The following is a 27,944-nucleotide window of genomic DNA, read 5'->3' as shown; positions in this document are numbered from 1 at the left end:
ACTCGCTCTGTGTAGACCGCAGGTTGTAAAACGCAAAAACTACTTTCATGTGGCCTTACCCATTGAAGAAGGGTCGAGAGAAGGGCCAACAATGATTTTAAATTATATAACGCAAACTCTGATGGAATTACGAAAAATAACAGAGGAATTAAAATTAAAAACTATTAGCATTGCTAAAACGGATTTCATTTGCAATATTCCTTGGAGCAATATTAAGACACAATTACAAATGACCTTTCTCGACTCATTAGCTAAATTAATTATTTGTAACGGATTAGTAAAATATCCTCCGAAAGATCTTCGCCCTTCTATAATAGGCGAAACACATTGCTCACCTACAGGTGGACATAGAGGCGTTACTAAAACGTATAACAGAATTAAGCATAATTACTATTGGGAAAATATAAAATCTGACGTCCAACGGCATTCAGCAATGCTTACAATGTCAACTGAAAAAGTTAGTACGCGTTAAAACGAAACAGCCCATGATAATTACCGATACTCCGGGAACAGCCTTCGACAAAGTAGCAATGGATATTGTCGGGCCTCTACAAAAAACTGAGAGAGGAAATGAATACATTTTGACACTGCAAGATCAACTGACTAAATTCAGCATGGGAATTCCCCTACCAAATCAAACCTCTGAAACAATAGCCGAGGCTTTTGTTAATAAATTCATTTGTATATTCGGAGCACCCAAAGCAATACTAACCGATCAGGGAAGAAATTTTGTCAGCGACTTAATGAGAAAGATTGCAAAACTTTTTAGAATTCGTAAGTTTCGTACAACCGCCTTCCATCCTCAATCCAATGGATCTCTAGAGCGATCGCATCACGCCCTAGGAGAGTATCTTAAACAATATGCAAACGAACAAGAACAATGGGACCGATGGGTTAGCCTCGCAATGTTTAATTATAACACCTGTGTACACGAAGCTACAAAACATACTCCATACGAATTAATATTTGGAAAAATTGCAAGAATACCTTCGGAAAAATTTCTAGCACCAGAAGATAAATTAACTAGTTACGATGACTATTTGGTAACCTTAGTCACTCTACTCCATAACCTTCGAGGGAACGCGCGTGAAAATATTATCGAGGCGAAACATAAATCAAAGAAATATTATGACAAAAAAATCAACCCTCAAACCTTTAAATCTGGGGATTACGTTTTTCTATTAAAGGGACCTAAACCGGGTAAATTTGGGGATCAGTATACCGGACCACACGAAGTATTAGAAATATTAAATAAAAATAACGTAAAAATTAGAATAAAGAAAAATAGTCGAATTGTCCACCCTAATCGTTTACGAATTTCGCATATTAAATTACCTCCAGATAAATAACAAGAAAAAACATAACCTTTTCCAGATGGATCTCCATAATTGCTGGGCAGTAATAATAACAATTTTAACAATCCGGTTTCATAAAACGCATGGGATAATAGGCTATGACTGCGGCTCGCCCTCAACAAACCTAACAACCTTATCTCTACTAAATATCGAGGAATGCGACATTCCGCCACAAAATGTAAATTCAACTAATGTCTATATACAACTTCTACAAATAAACGAATTCGAGTCAGTAAAGGTTATTCAATCAAAGTCGAAATAGACAGATTAATAAAAAAATGCGGAATGTTTTCCCATTCCATGGATGTGTTGAATGGCAAATATTCATATATAGAAGAAACATCACGTGAAGTGTGCCAACGAATGCATTCTTATGGAACTTATCAGTTACATAACGGATATATCACTGGATTAAAACCGAATCATACCACTGCCCGACCAGTAACATTGGCAGGACACGTAGACGCCGATGGATCGTGCAAGGGGAGCACGTATTCGGATCCGTACGGCACGTGGACTGACGTCGTGGTACTCGCCAGCATAAAAATCTCACTACAAGAATATATAGCCGACGTACGAATAAATAGCAATCGAGTACTACTCAGATCCGGAGTGGCCTGTGAACTCACTACCACCCATTGCACAGATATAGAGGGAGGTGAGACCTATTGGGATCCAGTGCCCGCCGACACTTGTAAATTCAACAATTATGGAGTATTGTACAGTGGGATTGCAGACAAAATAATAGATAACGTAAATGAACAACAACTAATAGTCTATTCATTAACTGCACAAGATACAACTTTCGCCTTGACTAGCAAAGGAAAATACGTAACATGCGGCTATACACTCACTCGAACCGAACATCCTAAATTAATCATCTTCGAAACCTCGCGTGGCGTAACGATTTTCAAACAACGAACGCGTGTCTCTAACCTCGACATATTCACCTACATGAATTCCAAATTCGTATACGTCGAAAAGCACATCCGTACGCAGATAAATCAATTATATAGAAATATCCTTTTGCAACAGTGTGAACTAGAGCAGGGAATGTTAAAAAACGCTTTAGCTATAGCCACTCAAACACCCGATATCTTTGCTTATTACTTAATGAAAGGACCTGGATATATGGCCCTGTTAGCCGGAGAAGTAATACACATCGTAAAATGCGTACCCGTGGAAGTAAAAATCACAAGAACTGACAACTGTTATAATCAGCTACCAGTCATTCGGGGAAACGAAACCTATTATTTAACGCCGCAGACCCATGTACTATTGCGACAGGGGACTCAAATAAACTGCAACTCTTTCGCATCTACCATGTATCACCTAGGAGATTCGTGGTATAAACTTATGCCTAAACCTGTGGAATCATTGCCGCCCACAATTATGAAACCTATGACCAAACCTACGTGGAAATATGTTAGCCCTGGATCGCTCGCTACAAGCGGAATATACACCGAAAATGATCTCAATGATCTACGCGATCACATATTGTTCCTTGCTGAGCGACCGGCGGTGCTCAACACGGTAGCCAGGCGGATGATGGGACAACCAATCTCCCTGAACGGGGGATCATTTTCAAATTTATTAGACGAAGCATCCATAACAAAAATCGCTGCATCCGCATGGAAAGAATTTTGGAATAAATTCTTAATTTTCGGCAATATCAGCGCCGGGGTAATTGGAATATACCTCACCGGAAGAATCATAAAATTAATGATAGACACGATCGTACATGGTTACGCTTTGCATACCGTATATGGATGGTCCATACATTTACTGGGCGCCATCTGGGACTCTATTACTCATCTTTTATTACTATTAGGCACAAAAAGGATTCAAAAACCCGAACAGGCCAGCGCACCAGAGTCTGACCTGTATAGTAAGACCCCGGAAAACCAAGTATACCCTTTATTACCACCAGAGGAAAAATCAGGATTTTCGTTCGAACTAAAAACATAATATCAACAAAACGACCTCTTTCTTTCCTTCTCCTATCTACTATTCCCTCTTTGCAACCACCTAACAATTATTAAACTTTTTAGAAGTGAAGAACATAAAAATAAAAGGGAGAAGAGAAAAATGGAAGCTATCGATACCAGCCGTTTGACTCGCGGGCGTCTCGAGTGTAAGATCCTACGAGTAGAATCTCCGCTCTTGTTTTGGGTACGGCTAAAAAATGGAGAACCAGCTCTGCAAGATCTATCGGAAGAACTTAATTTCCGAATGAACCGCAAATCAAAAGAACTCACTTGCTGGCCCAACGATATAGAGGAAGACAAGCCTGTTGCCATAAAAGACGGCGATGTATGGCAAAGGGGATTGATTACGGGAGTCAACCCCAGAGGACCGCCCGGATCGATCTCAGAGACATAGGACGCCAGGTGTGGAGACCATTCCATCAAATCTTCCGCCTGGAAGAACGTTTCCAGGAGTTAAGATGGCAGGCTCTTACCTATGGACTAGCCTACACAGGACCGGCTAAACCAACTAGATTTTGGCCCAAGAAAACTAGAGCTCTGTGCCGAATCCTAGCCGAGGGACGCAGTGGGTATATTAATATCGTGCGTCCATTGGAAAATGGGGCCGCAATGGTCAAATTGGTCTTGCCGCACGAGGACGACTGGGGGGTCACGAACCTTCGTGACGCATTGGTATCTCTAGGGGAGGCACGAGTCGAGAAAGAGGCCCGAATCGTGGATACCTTCCCAGCAATCTAAAAAAAAAAAAAAACCCTTTTTTTGTTTATATACTCAATTAAACAATCTTTGTTTTATTACTCAATTATACAACCTTCGTTAATTATACAACTTTTGTTTAAATACTCAATTATACAACCGTTGTTTATTACTCAATTATACAACCTTTGTTTTATTATACTATCCTTACGTCTGTTAGCTATACCTTTTTCTATCTCGTATACTTATTTAGTCAATAAAGTAATGTTTAAGTCGAATAACCATAAACATTATAATTTAATGATTTAATTATAATTACTTAAGCTCCTTGTATACATATATCATCCACTTCCTTTATTATTAAACTTACTATATTAAATTTTTTCCTTTTGTGGCATAAAGAGAAAGGAAATGTAAGGCGATTAATTCTTTATTCATATCGGTGTTGCTTGAGTGCCTACTGGAGAGCGAGAGCGCTTATTATTTTTACTTTTCTCTCCTCACCTGCAATTACCAATCCTGAACTGCAGCATAATAATATTAACAAGTCCGTGGCAGGATAATAATCCTACATATATATAATTGCCCAGTAGAATAAATTGTCATGCGAACGTCACCTTATTTAATATAACAAACATACCATATAATCAGACGACACACAATGACTGAGGCAGGTACAGAGCGTTAACACGCCTAATGGCCACGGCTTGACCATTTGCATTAAGATCCCGAAAAAAAAAGGGAAAACCGGGAAAGGAGGATAGAAAAATCATCTTGGAATGCAGAATATGGAAAAATAATTCCAAGCCAAGCGGGACGCGACTGGTGGTACTCACGTAATATGTATATATAAAAAAAAAAAAAAAAAAAAAAAAAAAAAAAAAAAAAAAAAAAAGAAAAAAAAACAGATCGTTCGTTATATAAAATCATTTCCTTACTCTTGAACGCTATATAAGGAATAGAGTTAAGCCAAATTTACCATAAACCCTTTCGAAAAATTTTATAATTCTTCCGAATTTGTTTTTTTTTACATAATAATAATAATAATAATGATGATAATAATGATAACACTAGTAATAGTATTCTTCTTATCTAATCCAAGCATCCCAGCATGCAAGATCTTGCGCATTCTTCACTCTCCACAACAAGAAGAAATAAACCACTTCGAAAAAAAAATACGCATTAACAAATGTCAGACATGAAACATTTAAGATATTTTTCAGAAAAAAACCAGAGGAAAGGAGAGAGTGAATGATGCGCACAACTTAATTTTAAACAGTATCGAGAAAACGATGTAACGTTAATTAATGTAAACGAAGACGAGGAAGAACGAGGGAATAAGGAAGGGGTTTTGGTGGTCGCCTGTTCCTTCTTTCTTCTTCACAAAAAAAAGGGGACCGAAAGCGAAGAATTATTGTCCTATTGTTGCAAATATTGTGCACTCCCAACATTTGTCTAAGTCGGGGGGTGTTACGTCCGGGGGACTTCACAAATTCTTCTCTTTCGGGAAGGAAAAATTTAACGGCTGCTAATCCATAAACGGGCACTTCGAACGATCAAACAAAAATAACCCGATCAAACAAAAAAAACTCTAAATAAACAATCGTTTTCCCGAGATATGTCTCATTATCAAAAAATCCTTGGTAAACAGCCTTGTCGGCGCCGACAAGTTTACGACTTACCAATATAAAAAATTAATATTAACAAAAGCAAATTCCTAACGGATAAGAAACGCGTTGGATCGTTCGGGGATGACACTCCCCACATTGGTGGGGAAACACAAAAAGCACTAATCAAGAAAAACTGATTAGTGGCCGTTGGCTGGCACACCAATGAGCGATTAAGAGTGTGAACTAGCGGGAGAATTTTTATTAATAAATTCTATCTATCTAAAAACTAATTCTATCATTCGCTGGGAAATCTGGAAATGGAAAAACGACCACAAATCATAGGACACCGCTTCCCTCCTTCCTCTATATTCATAATTTTCCTAAACTATCATTTGACAAGCCAACACGGAAATCCATCACGCCCTCAGATATTCCCACCCCTCCGGAACCTTTTAAAAACCGCGACTCGGAGCGGATCGCTCTCTTCTTCCTGATACATTCGAGGTCGACACCTTCCGTAACTATTACAGTTAGAATCTGTGCGCGACTTTATTATTCTCGACGAACAATTCAACGATCCAGCCTGGGCAATTGTATTCCCCGACCATCGCTACCGGCCGCTACAACAAAAGTAAGTCCAAGCTTATCATTTTTTTTTCGCGGTAACTGGCAGTTTGGTTCGCGACCTCTTATTTACTTATTTCCCTCAATTTATTTTACCTTCAAACCACCCCAACATTCCAAATTGGCAAGCCGCCGATTAACTTGGTGAAGCTGCCTTCCCTAACTTCACAATCATTTCCACAACCTTTTAACCAGGCAAGCCGCCGATTAACTCGGTGAAGCTGCCTCCTCCGATTCCACAACATTCCAACCGGGCAAGCCGCCGATTGATTCGGTGAAGCTGCCTTATTTCGATTCCTCAACTTCTCTCTTATTTGACCTTCATTTGTATAGTGAACCAAACAAATGCCATTCGTAACGGACCAACGAAACGGGCATTGCGATACCGTCGCGAGAAGGCAAATAAAAGGATTCGTCACGAATGCCACGCCGAAGAACTCGCGGAGCGCTTAGTAGAAGTAGAGCCGGAACTAGCCAATATATCGCTCCACCAATACGCCTCCGCCCTCCGTTCCGCAGCCGAATTCGAGAGGCAGTGTACTCCGGAAAATTTCGATGTGGAGAAGTTTTTTCACCTCGTCCGTCAATTCCCTCGCTCTCCCGCTCATCCACCTCCCGGCACCTTCTTCATCCCAAGAAAATTTAAACCTGACAAACAATTCTGGGACCAAATCTCCAGGCATGCCATAACCGATACTGTCCCTATGTACATTTCCCGTGATCCTCTCCCCTACCTCGTCCCGATTAAGGCATTCCGCAGCGCGCACCCCAATCCTCCTCCACACCTGCAACCCGATCCTATAGACCCGTTCGCTATCACCAATTTCTTATCCCAACTTGAGCAATTGGGTATACAAGAGATTTTCCTTCCCCGCGGTCGTTTTTTTTTTATATTTGTATGTACAAGACCTCTTTTTGTTATCAATACTTTAACCTTTTTATGTATACGAACAGAAGATTGTAGTTCACTTTTGTTATTTCTTATTAAAATTAATTGATCAAAATTCGGTAGTAAACAGTTATTTTTTTTCTCTCCTAACCTTGACCCCGCGCCGTTCTCGGCTCCCTGAAGATCGCACTAGGTCCATCCCTGGTCAAAGAGATTCGGTTCTCTGACCTAAAACGGACCACCGAATAGCGCGGGCGCAGGTAAGGGTAATAACGTCGCCGACGCTGACCCGATCCCTGCCCCCCTTAACGCGCGTTCGACTCGCGGATCGGCATCACGACTCGTTCCGCGAGAAAAGGAGAGGTTCCGTGCGTCCACCCGAGTTCTCCTCCTCCTGACGAGAACCCGGACGTAACAAATATTTCCGCGTCCATTTCGACTCCTAGTCATGCGACACTTATATAGCTGCCAAGTATCAAACTGTCTTTTTAGAAATATTTTAGATGTGAAGTTTCAATCACATCACAGCCAATTTCGATTGTTCATTGTGTTATGAGGGTTTGATAAATTTCGAGTCTAACAATAAAACATTTATATTTTTAACAACAAAATCATTTTTCAATATGCTCTCTGTTCGAGAATGAGTTTATTCTCTATGAAAGCTGCGCGTGGGTCTAGTTATTAGATGGCAGCACTATGCGGACACGTGCAATATATATGACCATGGAAAATGGCCACTTGAGGCGCTTCCGGTGCGTCTTTAGTGCGCGCTCTCATTAGATCTCTTGTGTTTTCGGCCATCAGATGCATCGCTGATCGTTCGAAGAATGTTTGGCGATCGTGATTCGTGCAGTGATAAACTCACAAACGGACAGTTCTGTTCTCAAGACTTTCTCACCCAAAATGGAAGTGACATGATCGGGAGTGTCGCCAGACTATTGCAAAGGTATATCATCACGCGATGCTCGTGCTCACCACGTGGTGTTCACATAGTCAGCGAGTGAATCCTCGATTTCCTCTCTCTGAGATTTGGATTTGCTCACTTGGAGAGCATTAATATAATCTCTCCAAGATTCGTCAAACACAGTGCAGCTCAGATTCTTCTCAAACTCTAATGGTGTGTCGGCTCATTCAGAGTTCATGTTTAATTCGGAACGCACTTCAAGAACTCGTTTAATAGTGAAGAAAATAGACATAAACTAGTCGTGGGTGAAATCAGTGATATAGACTAAGCGAATCGTGGCATCGACTATCGGGACATCGCTCACAGTCCCAGAACTTTTGCAATAATTTAGTTAAATCTCAAACATTTGAGATTTAATTAAATTAAAAGGGACTCTTCTTTTAACTTGATACTCTTTGTAACAAAGCGTCCTTCTCCCGCTTCATTCCGAATAACTCTTTCGATCGACTATATGTCGGGGACCACTGATCCGACCGGAATGTAACAAACTTTCGCAAACAAGCATTTGCGTCAATTTTTAATCTCGTACAACATAGAATTCTCCGTAATTAATTACGGATACTTTCTGTCTATCCTCCTCTAAAATTCTACTTCAAGTCAGGCGCCCCTCAGAATGGCTGAGTACGCTCGACGGCAGAGTTCTCCGCACCGACCATTATCCGCTGCTCTGAATAGTGTTAAGGCGCTCTCCCGTACGGCCGAGTCCGCTCGGCTTCAGAGTATTCAGATTCAGCCGCCCAACTTCTGAACACAGCACCAGGATTCTCCTTGGCGTAATCGAGTACTTTTGACGAATACTCCGAACATTAGCTCGCCTCTCAGTATCAGGACGCTCCCTGGCATGGTCGGGACGCCTGACAGAACAAGACTCCACGGTTCAGAGAATACGCGGAATCGGAAGCCCCAATATCTCGCTGTCAACATTCCTAAAGTTTACTCCTCAACTTCCCCAAAGTCGAACATAATGAGTAATTAACGGTTTCGTAAAAATAGCTGTTCGTTGATAACTCGCGACAATACATGTGTTCCATGTGCACCTCGCGCACCCCACATTACCAAATTAACACGCGCGCATTAGTCAAATTCCGATCGTCCGAGCGAACACACAAAGCGAAAACAATTGTACCTTCGCCTGCAAACAGTCGATTTATTTACCGATCATATATTGAAACGTCGCAAAATACCGCGGATTATTACATTTGACCAAATAAAGATCAGTATAAAACAAATATCTCTCTTTTCTCTCGCTTTCACTTCCCCACCTTGACGACCGACTGAAGTCTATCCGGGTGGGGAAAGTAAGACCGTTTTACACTTGGTCCATTTTTTTCTAGTTTCTATATTCCGCCAGTAAAATAAGTTTAATCAAATTTTGAAAAATACTTATTTGGTTATATATTATTGGTTATAATACTTATGGTTCATTTTTTATTATTTTTTGCTCTCAGATGTGTGGAGGATTCATGTTTCAATAGTCACAATCGGCACAATCTTTTATATCTTGTTTGAATCAGTTCAAATACTCCTTTGAAGTTGTATTTTTGATCCAATGTCAGTAAATATAGTATCAACTTTTTCATACTTAAGTCTTTATAATATTTTAAATACATGTCTAGAAGAGATGTGTTCGGCTGCGGCTGCGGCTGCGCGAAAAGATTTGTCGACGCGGGAAAAGTCCAATAAAAATATATTTTTTGTAGTTTGTTTACTAACAGTTAGACGGCAATAAATAATTGAATTTCCGATCCGCGACGAAAACTTTCTTTAATCCTTTTTCTGCGACAATTACAACAAACACTCGAAAATTATTTAACACCCTCCGATTCGTGGCAAAACTGACCAATCCAATAAGTATCTTCGTAAGGGAAGAATGACAGAACATGACAAGAATTACAGAAATGGAAGAAAAATTAAGAAAATTGGCTAAAGAAGGGGAGCGGGGACAACGCTTTGCGAGAGAAGATTAAGGTATTAAAAATACAAAAGGAGACTAGAGGAAGAAGAAAAAAGAGAAATAATCTTGTAATAAAAGACTGGGAAGTCCCAAAAAGAGATTCTTTGGAAATTGCAGTAGAAGAAATGATAAAGTTACAGCTCCATATAGACGCTGAAATAGAAGACATTCTGGACAAGAAGAGGAACAAACATGGTAACAGCAAAGCTCAAAAATAGAGAACAGAAAAGATTAGTAAGGGTAAAGAAAAGTAGCCTAAAAGGGAAAAATATAATCATAGACAACAATCTGACTTGGAAAGAAAGAAAAATTCAAAAGGAAATTCGTCTAATCGCGGATGCGGAAAGAGCGAATGGCGGAAAAGTAAAGATTGAGTATAGGAGGTACAAGTTAATGATAAAAAATTTATATGGAAAGGAGAGGAAGGTCTGAGAGAACTAAAAAGGTCAAATTTTTGGAGCAGGCAGAACTCCGTGGATTCATAAAAAGTGGACTGATGGAGTAAAAAGAGATTAGTGTGGCCATTCCCGTTTACTTTGTCTCTGCGGCTGCAGAGCTAATGGGAGAGTAGATTGCACATAAAAAAGATAAGAAGAGAGCTAGGCACTCTATTAAGTAACAATAAAGAAACAAAAGAAAGAAAAAGAAAATGAACTCCTAAAAATAGGAAGATTAGAATAGGTTTTTGAAACGTTGCTAGATTAGATAAAAAGATATATAATTCTGGGAATATATAAAAGAATTCAATATAATTGGAATATAACTGGAAACCTGGATAGAGGAAAAGCGATGGAAAAGTTTGAACGATTATCTGCCAGGAAAATTCAGGTGGCGCTGCCAATCTGCCAGGAGGGAAAAGAACAGAAGAAGAGCTACGGGAGGTATTATCACTGGAGTAAGGAAGGACATTGAGGAGGAGGAAGAAAATGATGAGAAGATAAATTCAGAGGGCATACAATAAAGAAGAGTAATATTAGGTAAAGAAACTTGGAAGATTGTAACAGCATACAATGGTAAAGATATATTGGAGACTATGAAAAATATCAAGACATCGATACTGAAGAAAAACGAAGGAAATCTTGTGATAGAAGGAGATTTTAATGCAAGAAGAAAGAAAAAGCAATCATATGGGGAAACGCCAGAGATAAATTAGGAAGAAAATCGAAGGACAAAATAGTAAATATAGAGAGTAAGATATTTCTCGAAGAAATAGGAGAAAGAGGTTAGGTCGAATATATTGAATGGAAATATTGAAGGAGACGGGGACAGTGAAATATTGTAACATATATAGGTTCAAGGAGTTCATCAGTAATTGACTACGCCTTAGCAAATATAGCGGCAAGAGAAAAGATCGATAGAATAATCGTCGATATGAGAACCGAATCAGACTACCGAATCAGACGAATCATCTACTTGTATGTGTTTTTTTGCGTTTTGAAAATGAGAATAAGTCGATGGAAAATTGCTCTTGGAATTCAGTTTTACATACAGCAGAGTTGGACGGAAGAAGGAATAAAAAACTTTAGAGAGAACTTGGAGGATATAAAATTTGAAAAAACAAGAAGAATTATGGAATAAACTAAAGAGAGCAATAAAGTAAGCGATTCAAAAGAAAGAGATAATAATGAAGAGAGGTAAAATAGGAGGAAGGAAATGATGAAAGGAGATGAAAAGAGATTTCAGGAAAGTACTCAAAAAAACAAGGAAAAATGAATGCAGTATAGAAGAGTATAGATGCGATAATATCAAAAGTTCTGTAAGGAAAGGGAAGAGGAATATAGAAAAAAAGAAGAGGAAAAAATCAGAAACATATCAGAACAGAAACAGAGATCTGGAGATACATTAACATGGAAAGAAAGAGAAGGATAAATATATCAAAACAGAAAAAAAATGAAGAATGCACTTCATGACTTTGCTTCAAGGAATTGAAAAAAAGGATAACAGCTGAAGATAGAATAGTCAGAGAATTAAGCGGAAGAGGATATTACTATTGGAAAGACAAATAAAGAGGATAAAAAAGAAGAAGGCGACAGGAGAAGATGAAATAAAAAATGAGGCATGGCTTTATTGTTCAGGAAAAGTAAATTATTAAAAATTATTTAGAAGATATGGAGAGGAGAGGGTTTCCCGAAAAGTTGGAGGAAAAGGGTAATTTCTCTACATAAAAAAGATGATAAGAATAAATCAGAAAATTATCGGGGAATTACTCTTTTTAATACTGCCTACAAAATTTATGCTATGATAATAAAGAAAAAACTGAAGATAGAAATAAAGTAGAAAAAGACTGTTTCTATCAGAAACGCAAACAGGATTCAGAAGACGAGGAACTATGGACAACATCTATATATTGAACTATGTGATAGAGAAAAAAATTAATAAGAAAGGAAATAAAATATTTGCGTAAATAAAATTTTTTGTAGACTTGAAAGCAGCAATTGACATAATAGAAAGAAATTATGATCGGTTATGAGAAAGAAAGGGATTAATTTTTGAGGACCAACGGGACCAACATTTAATAAATAGACTAGAAGAAATCTATAAAGAAACATTTAATACAGTTATAATAGATGAAGTATAAACAAAGGAATTTTGGACTGAATCAGGAATAAGACAAGAGTGTTCTCTAAGCTCTACATTGTTTGCAATTTATATCGCAAGATTGAAGATATCTTAAGAAATAAACAAGTAGGAGGTTTAGTAATAAATAGAGAAAAAATATGGAGCTTAGCTTATGCAGATGATCTGGTATTAGTAGCGAAGGATGCAGACGAAATGAGAGAAATGCTAAGAAGTTTTGCTAAATTTTAAAAAAAAGGGATCTAATTTTAAGTGTAGAAAAATCAAAGATGTTGACTTTTAAAAAGGGAGGAGGGAGGAGAAAAAAGGAACGGTGATTTTGGAACGGAACAGAAATAGAAGAAGTCGATCACTTTAAGTATTTAGGATATATGTTGCAAAGGAATAACAGTCCAGATAGGCATGTAAGGGAAACAGAAAGGCAATTAACGCAATGAAGCAAGTCTGGGGAATAGAACAAAGAAAGTTACGGAAGATTTTAGAAGAAGAATGTGTTTAATCACTTGATAAAAAATATTTTAATGTATGGTGCGGAAGTATGGGGATGGAAAGAGTTCGAGTTAATAGAAAGCTGTCAAGACAAGTATATAAAATGGTCGCTAGGACTAGACTGAAACACGCCGGGATATATAGTCAGAGAGAAAAGAAGACTCAGGCATTGAAACGGGAAAAAGAGTATTAAAATTTGAAGAAAAAAATTAGGGTAAATTCATCTAATATAATCCTTAAGGAGTGTTTAACTGAAATCGGGAAGAATAGGGAATCTAAATCCAGATGGGTCGCAGAGAAGGAATTATATTTTCACAGGAACGATATGTCAGGATTAGAAATAAAAAGAATAAGGAAGAAAGGGGGAGAAGTCATTAGCATGTTAGTTATAATAGGGATATAGATATTCAAAAACAATTACAGTATAGTAAGACATAGAGTTCCAGATACGGGAAAAGATATAATTACTCTCTATAGGGATTCTGGAATTAAGTAAGTCGAGACAGAAGGATTTTTAGAAAATCGCGAGATTTAGATACGAAAATGAGGAATTTAGTAGTAAATTTTGGTTAGGACAGGAGAAAACTCTGTGCAGGATTTGTCATAAAGAGATGGAAATATTAAAACATTTAGTAACGAACTATATAATAGAAATAAGAAGCAGCAAGAAGATTGTAAAATTAATGGCGGAGAAAGAAGAAGGAATTAGCTGGATAAGAAAAGTTATTAAGATAAGAAAAGAAAACGAATGAGGTTAAAATCGCTAAAGTTTTTCTCATTGATAGGAAACCAAATAAATATAATTATATTGCTATATGTTATGTTACATTAAAGAATTATATTATTGTTATAAATTGTAATACATAATACATAAGTTATGCATTATTGTATTATTTTTTACGATATTGTATCCCCTTTCAAAGTCGAAAGGCATAAAATAAATAAATATCAAATCAATCTTTCAGCAAAAGAACAATAAGTAGAGACAAGAATTAAGTGATCGAAAATTGTGTAGGGCATGCAATCATATGCCGCTGAACGATACCGCGATCATTCGTATTACCGAATCGTGATTCCGATTTCAGAAGAGTTCATGGAAATCCGAATAATGTTCCCAGAAATTCGACTCGGCTTACGGAGAATCCGCATCCGAATTCGGCTGAACCGTAACCAACCGAATCCGAATATCATCCAATTTGATCGATATATAAATGCCTCCAAAAGCTGGTGAAGATCGGATCATGATTTCTTGGCGAACCAGCTGCCGCATCTGTCCAGAGCTAAGTTCACAATAATCCGATCCGAATCCTGATAGCCAAACGTACACGGTGTCAATCGTTTTCGACTTGCTAGACCATCACATGTACGAGAATTATTCACGGGGTAGGAAGCTACCTGCCTATTTTTGACTTAGCTCTCGTCGCAAACCGATCTCCCGAGTCACGAGTTACAAGAGTAAGTGAGCTCACTTACCCGGCCAGAGCCTTATGTGGCAATGACTCTCCTACTCATCTCAAATGTTAAGTTTTAAATTTCCAAAATTATTGGAAAACCGCACACGAAAAGATTTCGCAAAATTTATCAATATTATTACCTGCCGCAAATATATTAAGTTTTTGGAGAAACTTATACTTACTTTTTAACTGTGACTTAAAGTCTTGTATAATAATGTAATCTATAAATCTGTAAATAGTTATTTGACTCTTAGAAAGAAAATAAGTCTAGCGAGATAAAAATACGCCGTTAAAAATACAGCTGTACTCTTCCGCCCGTCGTCATATACCGCGCACCTTGGCAATATTAACAGCCGAACATCGATTCGCGAAACTCGAGGATCATTTTAACGCGACACCCGGCCGTAAGATATTAGGTTCTACCAAGAAACTTAAATACGAGATTACTCTTTAGCTACAGTATATTACAATCCTGCATAAGTCTATATAGTAAATAACCGATAAATTAGTGGAAAGTAAAGAAGCGAGTCTGATATACGCATCGTCGACTACACCTGCCCGTTGCGCACCGCACACCTAATTAACACCGACGTGACTATCAAACGCCGACTCGCGGAATTCTATACTTAGCTTACAAACAACTGATCGCTGCAACAAAACCAAAGATAGAATACTCTATATTTCTTTGTCGGTTCAGATTCCCTGCCTTGTAAATAGACATTCTGTACATAGCCAATCCTTGTATATAAATTCTGTTATTTTAGATTAAAAGTTATCAACTAAAATTATAAAGTTTCTAATTTCTAATTTCTAATTTCAGTTTCTAATTTCTTAAAACTACTCTTCTTTCTCGAGTGACGTCTATTCAGCATTTACCGAAATACACGGACACTTACAGAGGAGAACTTGTCCCCATTTTAATCTTACGAGGGTCGTTCGATAAGTTAGATAAAAAAGCAATAAAATCACCTATTTTCCGGAAAATTTTTTTTCACTTTTCGACGTAGTCTCCTTGAAACTTTACACACTTAGTCCAGTGATGTTCCAATTTTTTGATTCCTTCGGAAAAGTAGAAAGTCTCGAGACCTTCAAAATACACATCCACAGCGATGACCTCCTTATTGGACGAAAATTTTTTTCCCCCGAGTCAGATCTTGAGGTTTGGGAATAGAAAGAAGTCATAAGGAGCTAAATAAAGGAGAATAGATGAATGGGCAGCAATTCTTAATTCATGCAATTTTGCCATTGCGACTGTGGAGGTGTGAGCCGGAGCATTGTCATGGTGAAAGATGACTTTTTTGCGCGCTAATCTCGGCCGTTTCGTTTGCAACTCTTCGTACAAACGATTCAGAAGTGTAGAATAATATAGTCCTGTGACTGTTTGACTCTTCTGTAAGTAGTCAATGAAGATGATTCCTTGGGAATCCCCAAAAACAGTGGCCATTATCTTTCCGGTCGACAAAACAGTCTTCGCCTTCTTCGGCGCACATACATCAGGCGCTGTCCACTGCTGCGACTGCTGTTTTGACTCGAGTGTATAGTGATGGATCCAAGTCTCATCTATGGTTACGAATCGACGCCAAAAGTCTTGGGGATTGCGCTTAAGCATCGACAAACACTGCTGCGAAATATCTTTTCGCATGCGTTTTTGATCGATGGTCAGCAATCGCGGCACCCATCGTACACAAAGCTTTTTCATTTCTAATTCTTTGTGCAGGATATTATGCACCTTATCTATTGAGATGTCTACAATCTCAGCTATGTTACGCACCTTCATTCGGCGATCTTCCATGATGATACGATGGATTTTTTCAATCATTTCTGGCGTAATGACTTCAACTGAACATCCGGGGCACGCTTCATCTTTGATTGATGTCCGGCCTCTTTTGAATTCATTCATAATCCAAAAATAAATGGTCTTTAACGCTGGTGCAGAGTCCCCGTGAACTTTGTCTAATTCGGTTTTAATCTGCGCAGCCGTCCACTTCTTTAAATAAAAATGTTTAATCACTGCACGGAATTCATCTTTCTCCATTTTTACGACAACTGCTGCCATGCTCACTTCCAATATCTGCCAAACTAAGCGTCGTTTTTGGCTGAAACTTGATATGAGGCAGTTTGAAATAGTGTTACTTCCTGGCCATATACTACACAGTTCATTGTGGCGCTATCTCGCAAAAATTTAGCTGACTTATCGAACGACCCTCGTTAGCCATATATGACAGATTTTGCATAATATTTGCTGCCATAATGAGATCGTGCGATGCTTGATTTCTATCGTATTTTTATTCCATATTGGCTAGCTGTGCTACAAAAAAGTTTAATAAGAAAGCAGCAACTTGGAATATGTTGCGAAATTATGATCAAATCTGCCGGCATACTGCTGGCATACTGCTAGTATTTTATTATTTGGAATAGTTATGATATATCTATGTAATATTTCGATATATATATTTCTATAAAGAGTTTTCCAAAGTAAAGAAAATTTAGAATATTTATAATGAATAAAAGGAATAAAAGAATGTAATAGAATTAAAAAGAATAAAAAGATATCAGTACAATATAAAACAATTTAATTGAAATAAAAAAGATATTTAGTAGAAACTTGATATTGCTAAGGAGAATGCAATGAAAATAAATAAATAAATCTAAACTAGATGTATTATTTGTTTTCATTCTTCTATTACATTTTGAGATTTAGCAGCATCAACTTTTTTTTATTAAATACTAGACTTTTTATTAAATACTAAATACGTTACAGACGCGAGCTGGGCGCACGCGCTATTTATCTTTTTAAAAAATAAAAATAAAATAACACACCATTAATACACCATTAAATCCTTGTCATAACATAATTATCAAAACGATCTTCACAATGACAGCTGCTTACAAAATAAGCGCAAGAGAAAAATCAACGTTACGAAAAAGCAGCAACAATATTTCGGAAAATGCGAGTATCGATTTGCATGTCTTTTTTTAAAAAAGAATTTTCGATTTAATCCATTTAACAAACAACGAACGTTCTCATGTTCTCATTCTGTTTCTCGAATAGTGAACGTTCTTGTTATTCTTTTCCGAACGACGAGTGTTTTCGTCTTCCTTCTCCAAAAGTGAACGTTTCTCGTTTTCCGATGGCTGGTCTATCTATCACACAACGAGCGTTCTCGTTGTCTTATATCACAACCGAGTGTTCTCGATCGCGCCTATTCTCGCAATTCGACGAGTGTTTTCGTCGTGTGATCAACACGAATTTCCTCTGAGCCTGTCTATTTTGTCGAATAAACTTTATCGTTCGAAGCGTTGTTATTTCGAAATCGCGCGCAATCGATCGAAATATAAATTTCTCGATTGATTTAAATAATCATGAGGCTTATTGTAACAGCCTTCTAAATGTATGCTTATTTGTAAAATTAAACACTCGAACTGACATAAAGTGTCGATCCTCAGCCGATCAAGACGCATACCCAATTGCCTAGCAACACGCATACTTACCAGGGATCTGTCTGGAACTAATTGGATTCTGCTTGAAATATGTTATTAAATACAAAAATCTAAGAGACACAGAGAGAGAAACAGTATTTTTTTATATGTGCCTAATCAGAGTTTTAAGGAGTGAAACAACTCCTCAAAGACTAACCTATATTTTTGATTTCCATCAATTATCAACGAAACGGTGAGATACATAAAAAATGTTTTAGACAAAACTTTTATTATTTTTTTATGTACTTTATAACTGTGTATTTAGATTTTTTTTTAAATATAATATTTCTGAAACTACCTCACTCCCCATTATTATTTTTACGTAATTTAAATTTTTCCTATGAATAAAAATTGAAGGAAATTTTGCCAAATTCAATTGTATATATAAAATTATTTTATAAAATCGCATTTTTTAGAAATAACCTGTAAAACGTCGCTATATGCATCGTTTGTGCTTTTATGTAGCACTTGCGTGACAAAAATTGTGTTTCTGCTTTATGTATTACAAATAATAATAATTTTCATTGTTTTTCTTTAATTATACATATAAAAACATTCATTACTTTCATTCATTCTTCATATATTTTATCATTATGATACCTTAAATTTAAAATTATTTTTATTCGTTTACAAGAATAAATATACTCTTATTTGTTTACATTGTCATCTTTATACACTAATTCCTAAACGTACTTCATAGCATAATCATTTTTTAATTTATTTATTAAGATGCATTTATTTTGTAACACAAATTTATCAATTTTTTATTGTTTTTTTATTGTTTTGTTTTTATAAATATTAAAATAATATTTATAAATATTAAAATAATATATATTAAAATAATAATAATAATATGTTATTATATAATTATATATTATTTAATCATTCTAAAGAATACTCCTATTATTTTGAGAAAAGTCACGTCAAAAGACGTGAAAATTAAATAATAATATTACTCTTAAAATATGTGTCTGTGATATAAGAAGTGATAATTTCATTAACCGTATTATCATTATAAAATTATCATAAAATATGTTATTGTTTATCTTTCGTATCGAACGGAACGTCTTTCAAACATGACACTTTTTTTAAGCTTAAGTGCATTCTTAAAGATAGATATCAATAAATTCAATGTATAAATACTAACAGATTTGCAGTTATAGTCAGTAAAGTCACTTTGTTATAGTGTGTTAAAGTGCTTTAACGTATATTTCTATAAAAGAACAAATTAATAATGATTTTTAATCCAATTAATCAAATTTTTCATAAGTTCGATATATCTTATGGAAACGCCAATAATTGAAACAAAAATTGAATTGAAAGAAAACATCCAAAAATTATTATTAGACAGTATTTTTTATTACAATAGATTGGAAATAACAGAAAAAATGTCTCGATTTCCAAGAACATTATAAATTACGTACTTTTGAAATAATTGAGGATGATGAGAAAGCATGGAGCGAAGATAATTGAAATACTTATGAATGTTTGAGTGATAATGTGCACTTTGATAGTTCTTATAAAAGGCAAGTTGTTGGATATTGGAAACACTAACAATGAAGATAATGTAAATGATAAAAAGAGAAATCGCTCTTTAAAATCCGTACAGCATAAATTTAGAAGAATATCATCCGAAGATTGAGACGATGGGAAGAACAATTACAATCATATAGAAATCGTATGGGAAAATTATCCTACATTTCAATTACAATTTACACATAATAAATTTACCACAGCTGTTCAATCAGACCATATAATTCATGATGTTGATTTAAAAAGATAGGCTCTACAGACTCAACAAGAAATAAGAAATTTAAATCCTGTTTGTTTAAGCATGTTTAAAGCATCTGATAGTTGGATAGCAAGATTCAAAAAGTCATATCGAATTGTTTCAAGAAAAATTACAAAGTTTGTCACTAGAAAAACATTGGAAGATTCAGTTGATTTGCAAAAAAATAATCGAAGATTTTTTAAAAACAGTGAAATCTCTTGAATAATTTGGATCTGAAAATATTAATAATTCAATCAAAGTGGATTTCACAAAGTAGATTAGAAATCCATTCCGGAAGATCACTATCTGATCAAGGAATAAAGACAGTAGAGCGTGTTGTACAATCTGTATTATCGACCATCCATTCATACACGATACAACCAATAATATCATGTGATAGTAGATTGCTATCCTCTTTATTTATATTACAAAAAGCTAATGGTATGTTTGGGCCAAGAGTGGAAGAAAATTTGTTCAGATCAATAATGTTATTGTGAAAGCATCAAAATCTGATAAAATGACAGCAGGTATATACAAATTTCAATTATATCTTTTATAATTATTTTAGCAATCTAATAAAGTTAATGTTATTAATTTAAATTATTATTTCGTACAGATCATTTTAAATCTTGGTTACAAGAAGCTTTTTTTTCAAATGTTGATACTGATAGTGTTCTTCTTATTGATTCTTGGACATTGTCCCGATATTATTTCTGATTTAACATCAGCAAAAATATTAATACAATAATAATTCCAAAAGATATTACAAGGAAAATACAACCATTAGATGTTTATGGATTCGGGATTTGGAAAAATTTTGCTAAAAAATTTTCTGACATTGTTTTATTATTGGAAAATGATGTAAATTTACATCAAATAATATAATAATATTACAATCTTTGATACATAACCAGTTATCATTTACTCGATATCACAATTTATTTAAATATTCGTGGTTTAAAAGTGGAATGAAAGAGCGGAAGAATTTAAAAAATAAAATTTAGTTCCAGTAAAATTTAGTTGTGAAAAAATGTTAACGACATGTGACATCGAATTGCAACAATATAGCTATAGTAAGATGTTCTTGGTGTAAAAGATCACTAAAGCATTTTTTGTGAAATATCATTATTGTAATATCTATAATGTAATATCTATATCTAATGAATGACATAAATAATATAATAATAATAATATATGAATTTTATTATATATGAACAAATGTGACTATGTTATTAAGTTAATATATTAGAAATTAATGTCTAAGATAAAGAAATAAAATGTAAAAAAATAAAAGCGTAAGCAAACAAAAATAATTTTAATCTTAAGATACCATAGCAATATAACATATGAGAAATAAATGAAGAAATGGATGTTTTTGTATATGTAATTACATTATATGTTATATATGTAATTAAATAAAACGAATAAAAATTATTATCACTATTATTACGTGTAATACATAATGTAGAAAAGCAAAAGCATTTGTAAGCAAATAAAAATAATTTCAAACAAGGTACTGTAAAGTAATAATAAAATATATGAAGAATGAATAAAAGAAGTAAATGTTTTTATATGTATAATTAAAGAAAAACAATGAAATTATTATTATTGTTATTATTATTTGTAATACATGAAGCAGAAACACAATTTTGCCATGCAAGCACTACATAAAAGCACAAACGATGCATATAGCGACGTTTTCAGGTTATTTCGCAAAAAATGCGATTTTATAAAATAACTTTATTATATACGGTTGAATTTGGCATAAAAGTACCTTCAATTTTTATTCTTAGAAATTTAAATTACGTAAAAATAATGGGGAGTAGGGGTACTTTCAAAAATATTAAATTTTTAAAAAAGCTAAATACACAGTTATAAAGTACATAATAAAAAGAAATAATAGAAATTTTGTCTAAAACATTTTTTTATGTATCTCACCGTTTCGTTGATAATTGATGGAAATAAAAAATATAAGTTAGCCTTTGAGAGATTGTTCCACCCTTTAAAATTCCGATTGGACACATATAAAAAAATACGTGTTTCTGTATTTAATAACATATTTCAAGGAGAATCAAATCGGTTCCGGACAGTTGCGACAGGTCCTTTGTTAGTTGCTTAGGAACGCACTATATCACGTTCGCATTTCATCCCGTCGACACGCTTACGTTCAAGCTACCGCGACTCTATCTATAAGAGATTTTACTTCCATCGAGACAACATTTACTTGTATTTAATGATATTTACTTGATTTTGCTATAAGAACAGAATCTTATTACGAAAGTAAAACTAAAGATCATTATTTTACAGAACCGACATCTTGTAATTATAAATAAGAATATATCTCTTAAAATCTTAAATTTGACAGACAATTCTTTCGATATCCGAACCCCGGCATTCGAGTACATCCGAATATATCCAAGCTCTCCATATCCTATCCTTGCGATCCGAAATCGCCGGCAGGAACGTATCACTACAAAAAGGAATTAAAATATAACAAATGGAATAAAGAAATTAAAAAAGAAGAGGTGCCAAAATATTTTAAAAAGGAGCAGACAGAAAAAAAATAAAGAAAAATAATCAGGTTCAAACTAGAAAATGAAATGAAAGAGGAGTTATATTAAGAGAATGAAGCTAAAAGAAAATGTAAAATATATGAGAGAAAGAAGGAAACATAGGAATATATGCGAAAAATGTATGAGAGGAAAGAATAGAAGGAAAGGACTTGGCAGAAAATGGCGAGAAAGGGTTTTAAAGAGGAGGAAGAAGAGGAAAACTGTTTAAGAGAGTTTAGAGGGATGTAATGATACATCCCTCATATCATTATCATCAGGCTAAGTCTCAATCGGATCCGAATAGTGCCAAACATCACGCTCGCCATATACCCCGCGCGCCGAATCACCGCTGATGACTCGTGGTAGGTCGAAAAATATATTAACAGTATCGTGCCGATATATAAACCAGCCGATTTTGGCAATAAAACGAGTCCTGTTCGATTAGCTGATCTGACACTGTTTCCGACTTTCCGGACAAGCATACCGAGCATTTTCGATCTCCGTCAAGTATTCTTGGCACTTGCTCTTTCCGTTACTAGCGAAAAACCGAGTATTCTCGATTTCTGTCAAGTATACTAGCAAGACTCTTGCTTCCTGTTGTCCAGAATATCCGAAAACAAGCATTCTCCATTTTCACTAGAAATATTTAATATTCGCTGGCTGAGTATTCTCGATCGATAAACTGCGCAAAGCTCATCCGCTTAGGTATCACTCGACACGCAGGTCCAAATGTATTCAGTAAATCAATCACCATATACGCCTGACGATCCTTGTGTTTCGCAAACTTATCGTTTGCCGCAACAAATCTCGCGCATCATAACCACTCGCCGTAGTTTTCAAATTATATCCGCTCAACAATAAACCTCTTATAAATAGATGTAATTAGAATATAAATCATAAGTAAGCCCATACGCAAAGTATCTATAATTATTTGATATCCAAATCATGATTTCCAGTGAGCATGTCTGCATGATCCGCGTACCGATCGGCAGGAACATACCGTTATACAAAACAACCATTTGTCCTTAAAATGTCATATTTCTGAGATATATTCTTCGATTTTAAGACAATTTTTCCTCTACCAAGTTTTTATCAGAAGCTTAGTTTTTGAATTATAAGGGAAAACAATTCGAATTATGAGCCGTGTACAGAAGACAGGCAGGAGCGATTAGCTGATCGTTACACAAGTATTAATACATGCAATAGCGCATGCACATCTTACACACATACATGCACGCATGCGCGCGCACGCACGCATCTGCGTTGGACGGTAAGTTGCATCGTTCCTGTCTGTTTTCTGTACGCGACTCGTAATTTGCGAACTGTTTTCCTTTATAATTCAAAAACTAAGCTTCTGATAAAAATATGATAGAGGAAAAATCGTCTTAGAATCGACTCAGGAATATGACATTTTAAGGACAAACGTTGGTCTGAATCATCTTGTATACTACTTCTTTGATTTAGTAATAATCGTAGTTAGTAAAATCATGCGGTACATTCTTTTAAGTCTAAAAATTTGTTCTAATTAAATGCTAGAAATCACTAACTATGGTTGTCATTAAACTAGATTAATGTCGTCATAAACATAGACGTAGAGAGAATAAGGCGGGGTCTATAATGCGAGTATTATAGTCACAAGAACGGCTGTAACGTTCATTGTTCGTAGTCATTTGAATTGATTTCATCGTAGCGACATATTGTAGTAATTGTTAGAATAGGAATTGAACCAACTCGAACGACTATAGATACGACCAAGGGACATTATGACTATTCTTGCGCTATAAGACTCGCAGTGTAGATCCCGCCTAAGAGAAAATAAGGAGTAGACAACAAAGTAGAGAAGGAAAAGAAGAAAGAAATGGAATAAAAGAAAGAAAAAGGAAAGAAGAAGAAAAGAGAGAGTGAGGAGGAAAGAAGAAAGGAGGAAGGGGGAATGAGGGAGAGAGAGAGAGGAGCAAGGAGGAGAGAGAGGGGAGGCAGAAAAGAAGAAAGGAAGTCAGGAAAGAAGAGAAGAAGAAAGGGAAGGAAGAGAGAAGAAAACTATATAAAGACAATCGAGAAATGGAAAGAATCAAAAGTAGGATAATCAAATAAGATGCAAGCGAATGTATATGCGTGGTTATAAGATAAGTAGAATGGATAGAATAAGTTTTATTACATTATACTTTAAATTAGCATAAGGCATTAATTTTAAGATAGTAATAAGAGAGCTTTGTAATGAGATACAGATGTCATTATAAATTGTAATTCCGCAAGAGGGATCAATAAAATTTTTCTAATCTAATCTATTTTTAATTAAATTTATGTACATTATACATTGATATGTTGTGAGTAAAACATTTTTGATTATTAAAAATTTATAACACTTTCATAAATTAGAAAGATCAAATATACATAAATATTAAAATATTAGTTTAAATTAGCTTCTTGTCATAAATATTGTTATATTTTTACAGTAAAGAGTTGCTTTAAATAATACATTCAACATGTAACACATGGTTTAAAAAATGTAATTAATTTGTATATCTCTATTTTTAAAAAGACTACTGACAAAATCAAATTATGCTTCTTTTAAAACTATTCAATCTTTATCTGAAATATTTTTCGATTGTATCAATGATAGAATTGATAAATTGCTATTTGCATATATCAATTTATACAAAATATCCTATATATATATATATATATATATATATATATATACATTTCAATAACTTTCATAATTATAGTAGAATAGGAAAGAAATTAGAAATTTTTTAAACAGTTTTAACAGTATATTAAAATATTATTATTACCGTTTCTGGGATGCCTAATAATAATCGGAGCTGTGCTAGAAGTGTGCCTACTATAGCAGTTTCTTCAGGAATGATAGTAACCATTTCATCCTCTCGTGCGTTTTCACAAACTTCTAATGGTGGATTAATTAAAACTACACCGCCCCATCTATATCAAGCATATATGTTGATAAAATATATAATGTTGATAAAATAATCTTAAAATAATTTTAAAAAGATGATTTGAAAGATATGTTACATCATATTATTATATATAGTAATAAGTATACGCGATTTTGGTTATGATATGGAATATATATTTAAAATAAACGAATAAATAAGAGAATAAAGAAAATATAGAATCGAAAATATTTATAATAAGAAAAAATTATTCAAGAATAAAAAATACCTCGGAGAAAGAAAAGCTTCCATGTTGCTGTCCACTCGTGATCTGTGCCCACTGTGTGTGTAGATATGTAAAGGTGCATTATCACACGGGACCATATAAACAACTAAATTGATGCATGGGTGAAGGCTAACCTGCGACGCTAAAATTTAGTCAGATATGTTTAGTATGTATAATTTTTATATGTGTTATGTGTTACAAACCTAATTTTTTCTCTAATGGTGTCACGAGTTGTGGTAAGATGCTCTCGCGTAAAGCGAAGTGTCTACGACTTGGGCTGCTATCGGGTATACGTCTGGGATTCACATCTAATGGTAATAGGTACAGCCACTGCGATTTAATCGAGAAGTTACTCAAGACAGACAGCTCGTCCAGAAATGGTTGCATGTATTCTATGACAAAAAATTAAATTAAAATTCTGTTTGATATTTCCTGGAAATCAGGAGACACGGTAGTGTCTCGAGTGTCAAGTCAACCGAGAACACTGCCGTGTGACTTTACGCGAGTCGTCGAGGTTCGAGCATCTGAAATTATCGAATCTCAATAACGGCTATACTGATCAAGTTCTAAGTAGGTTTGATCGATAGCTTGAGTCCGACTTGCATAATAAAAATATTTTTATTTTTCTGTTACGTGCGCTACAAGCAGAGATATTGCTACACAAAGTCCGATTTGGAAATTTTTAAGAAACGTCATTATCGTCGCCTTTGTACGGCTGCAACGTCTGTCACGAGATGTCATTATTAATCTTATCGACCCAGCGGATTATCAGACTGATAAGTCAGGGTTATTGTAGAATCTAGCGAATCAATGTTCGCTGGGTCCTGCAGTGACCCTGATTTATCGACCTGATTTATGTAAAATTGATTGATGTAAACACGGTAGTGTTTTTGGTTAGACCTCTCGGGTATCAATATAATAATAAATACGCGTATATATTAAAATTAAAAAGGAAATATTAGTAAAAAAGGCAGTATTAATAAATTGCATACTACTATTATTCTTTTTCTGCACGTCCGAGTGGTGGCCAACGATGTTGACGTTCGCGGCGAGTTTGACAATTTGTAATAATTTCGAAGTGTAACTCATGTTTGTGTCTGTTTTGCAGGTAAGTTCTATTTTTCATTTTATCAGAGAACAAAGATATTATTCTTTTATTCAATCTTATCTACATACTCTTATTATATCATTCTAGAAAAATCAGTTCCAAATCGAATAAAAATGAAAATTTGTCAATTAAAATAACATATCTAGAGAACTATACATATATTATAATTTTGAATCATATTTCTAATCAACTATTTATTAGACAATTACATACACACACACATATATATATATATATATATATATATATATATATATATGTATATATATATATAATTGCAAAATTTATAAAGAATTTAAAGATTGATATTTGATAATTTCCAACTTATATTGATCTTAAACTATTTAATAACAATATATATGTGTGTGTGTGTGTGTGTGTGTGTGTGTGTGTGTATATATATATATATATACACATTGTTTGATCGGATTGCATGGATTATTTCTTCCAATATATATATATATATATATATATATATATATATATATATATATATAGAATATATGAAATAATAAGATTCCATGTTTATTTATTAGGTATATATATATATACACTATAAAATTACCTTTTTTTTAAAAAAAGATAAAAAAAGAGTGTCAAGTATAGTGGATATTGCCAACTCAAATGATTATATAAAATTTATATAAAAGATTTGATATCAATAATTGGCGCCAAGTTATAGTCTTACAAACATGAAGCTACAAGTCCATTTTAGTCAAATTATATATTTCAATCGTATAAAAGATTTGATAAACCACTGTTTTAAAAACATAAAACTCAAGTAGTAGTTTCTTTAATTTAAAAATAATAAAAACCAAATTATATGTATATCTTTCTATCCATTAAAAACTTCTTTTTCTAACCCAAGTGGTAGTAATTATTTAGCTTTAAAATATTTATATATCACAAAATTGCTTTACTACGTTTTTATTAGAAAGAATTATAAAGTAACAGTATAAAATAAATGATAAAATTTTATTTAAATAAAAAAAATTTTTATGTAAAAACACTTGGCGCTGCTCATACCTCTAAAAAAAATATGAATAAGATGTGTGTGTGCGTGCGTGCGTGCGTGCGTGCGTGCGTGCGTGCGTGCGTGCGTGCGTGCGTGCGTGCGTGCGTGCGTGCGTGCGTGCGTGCGTGCGTGCGTGCGTGCGTGCGTGCGTGCGTGCGTGCGTGCGTGCGTGCGTGCGTGCGTGCGTGCGTGCGTGCGTGCGTGCGTGCGTGCGTGCGTGCGTGCGTGCGTGCGTGCG

General features: G+C 34.9%; 2 protein-coding genes and 2 pseudogenes across 9 annotated transcripts in view; 3 read left to right on the top strand and 1 right to left on the bottom strand.

The window, feature by feature from the left end:
- PIG-S (phosphatidylinositol glycan anchor biosynthesis class S) overlaps positions 1-27,944 on the bottom strand; it is a 227,528-nt gene that overhangs the window by 19,245 nt on the left and 180,339 nt on the right. For all 8 annotated transcript variants that reach the window (XM_089078619.1, XM_089078613.1, XM_089078615.1 and 5 more), the window contains 3 exons: positions 25,787-25,975; positions 25,587-25,725; positions 25,199-25,346 (listed from right to left, as the gene is read on the bottom strand). In XM_089078619.1, the coding sequence (XP_088934745.1) occupies positions 25,199-25,346; positions 25,587-25,725; positions 25,787-25,975 (476 nt within the window). The remainder of the gene's footprint in view (positions 1-25,198; positions 25,347-25,586; positions 25,726-25,786; positions 25,976-27,944) is intronic.
- Positions 1,515-11,199, top strand: LOC148936267 (uncharacterized). The gene has a single exon (XM_089078610.1). It carries the CDS (start codon positions 1,641-1,643, stop codon positions 3,321-3,323), a length of 1,683 nt encoding a protein of 560 aa, XP_088934736.1. The 5' UTR covers positions 1,515-1,640; the 3' UTR covers positions 3,324-11,199.
- LOC148936266 (uncharacterized) lies at positions 19,579-21,297 on the top strand (annotated as a pseudogene).
- LOC148936265 (uncharacterized) lies at positions 20,455-21,757 on the top strand (annotated as a pseudogene).

The sequence above is a fragment of the Pogonomyrmex barbatus genome, unplaced genomic scaffold (genome assembly GCF_055798465.1).
Source record: "Pogonomyrmex barbatus isolate J1 unplaced genomic scaffold, ASM5579846v1 scaffold25, whole genome shotgun sequence".
Taxonomy (NCBI): Eukaryota; Metazoa; Arthropoda; class Insecta; order Hymenoptera; family Formicidae; genus Pogonomyrmex; species Pogonomyrmex barbatus.
The sequence above is the reverse complement of the archived record's forward strand: the minus strand, read 5'-3'. Positions and strand labels throughout refer to the sequence as shown.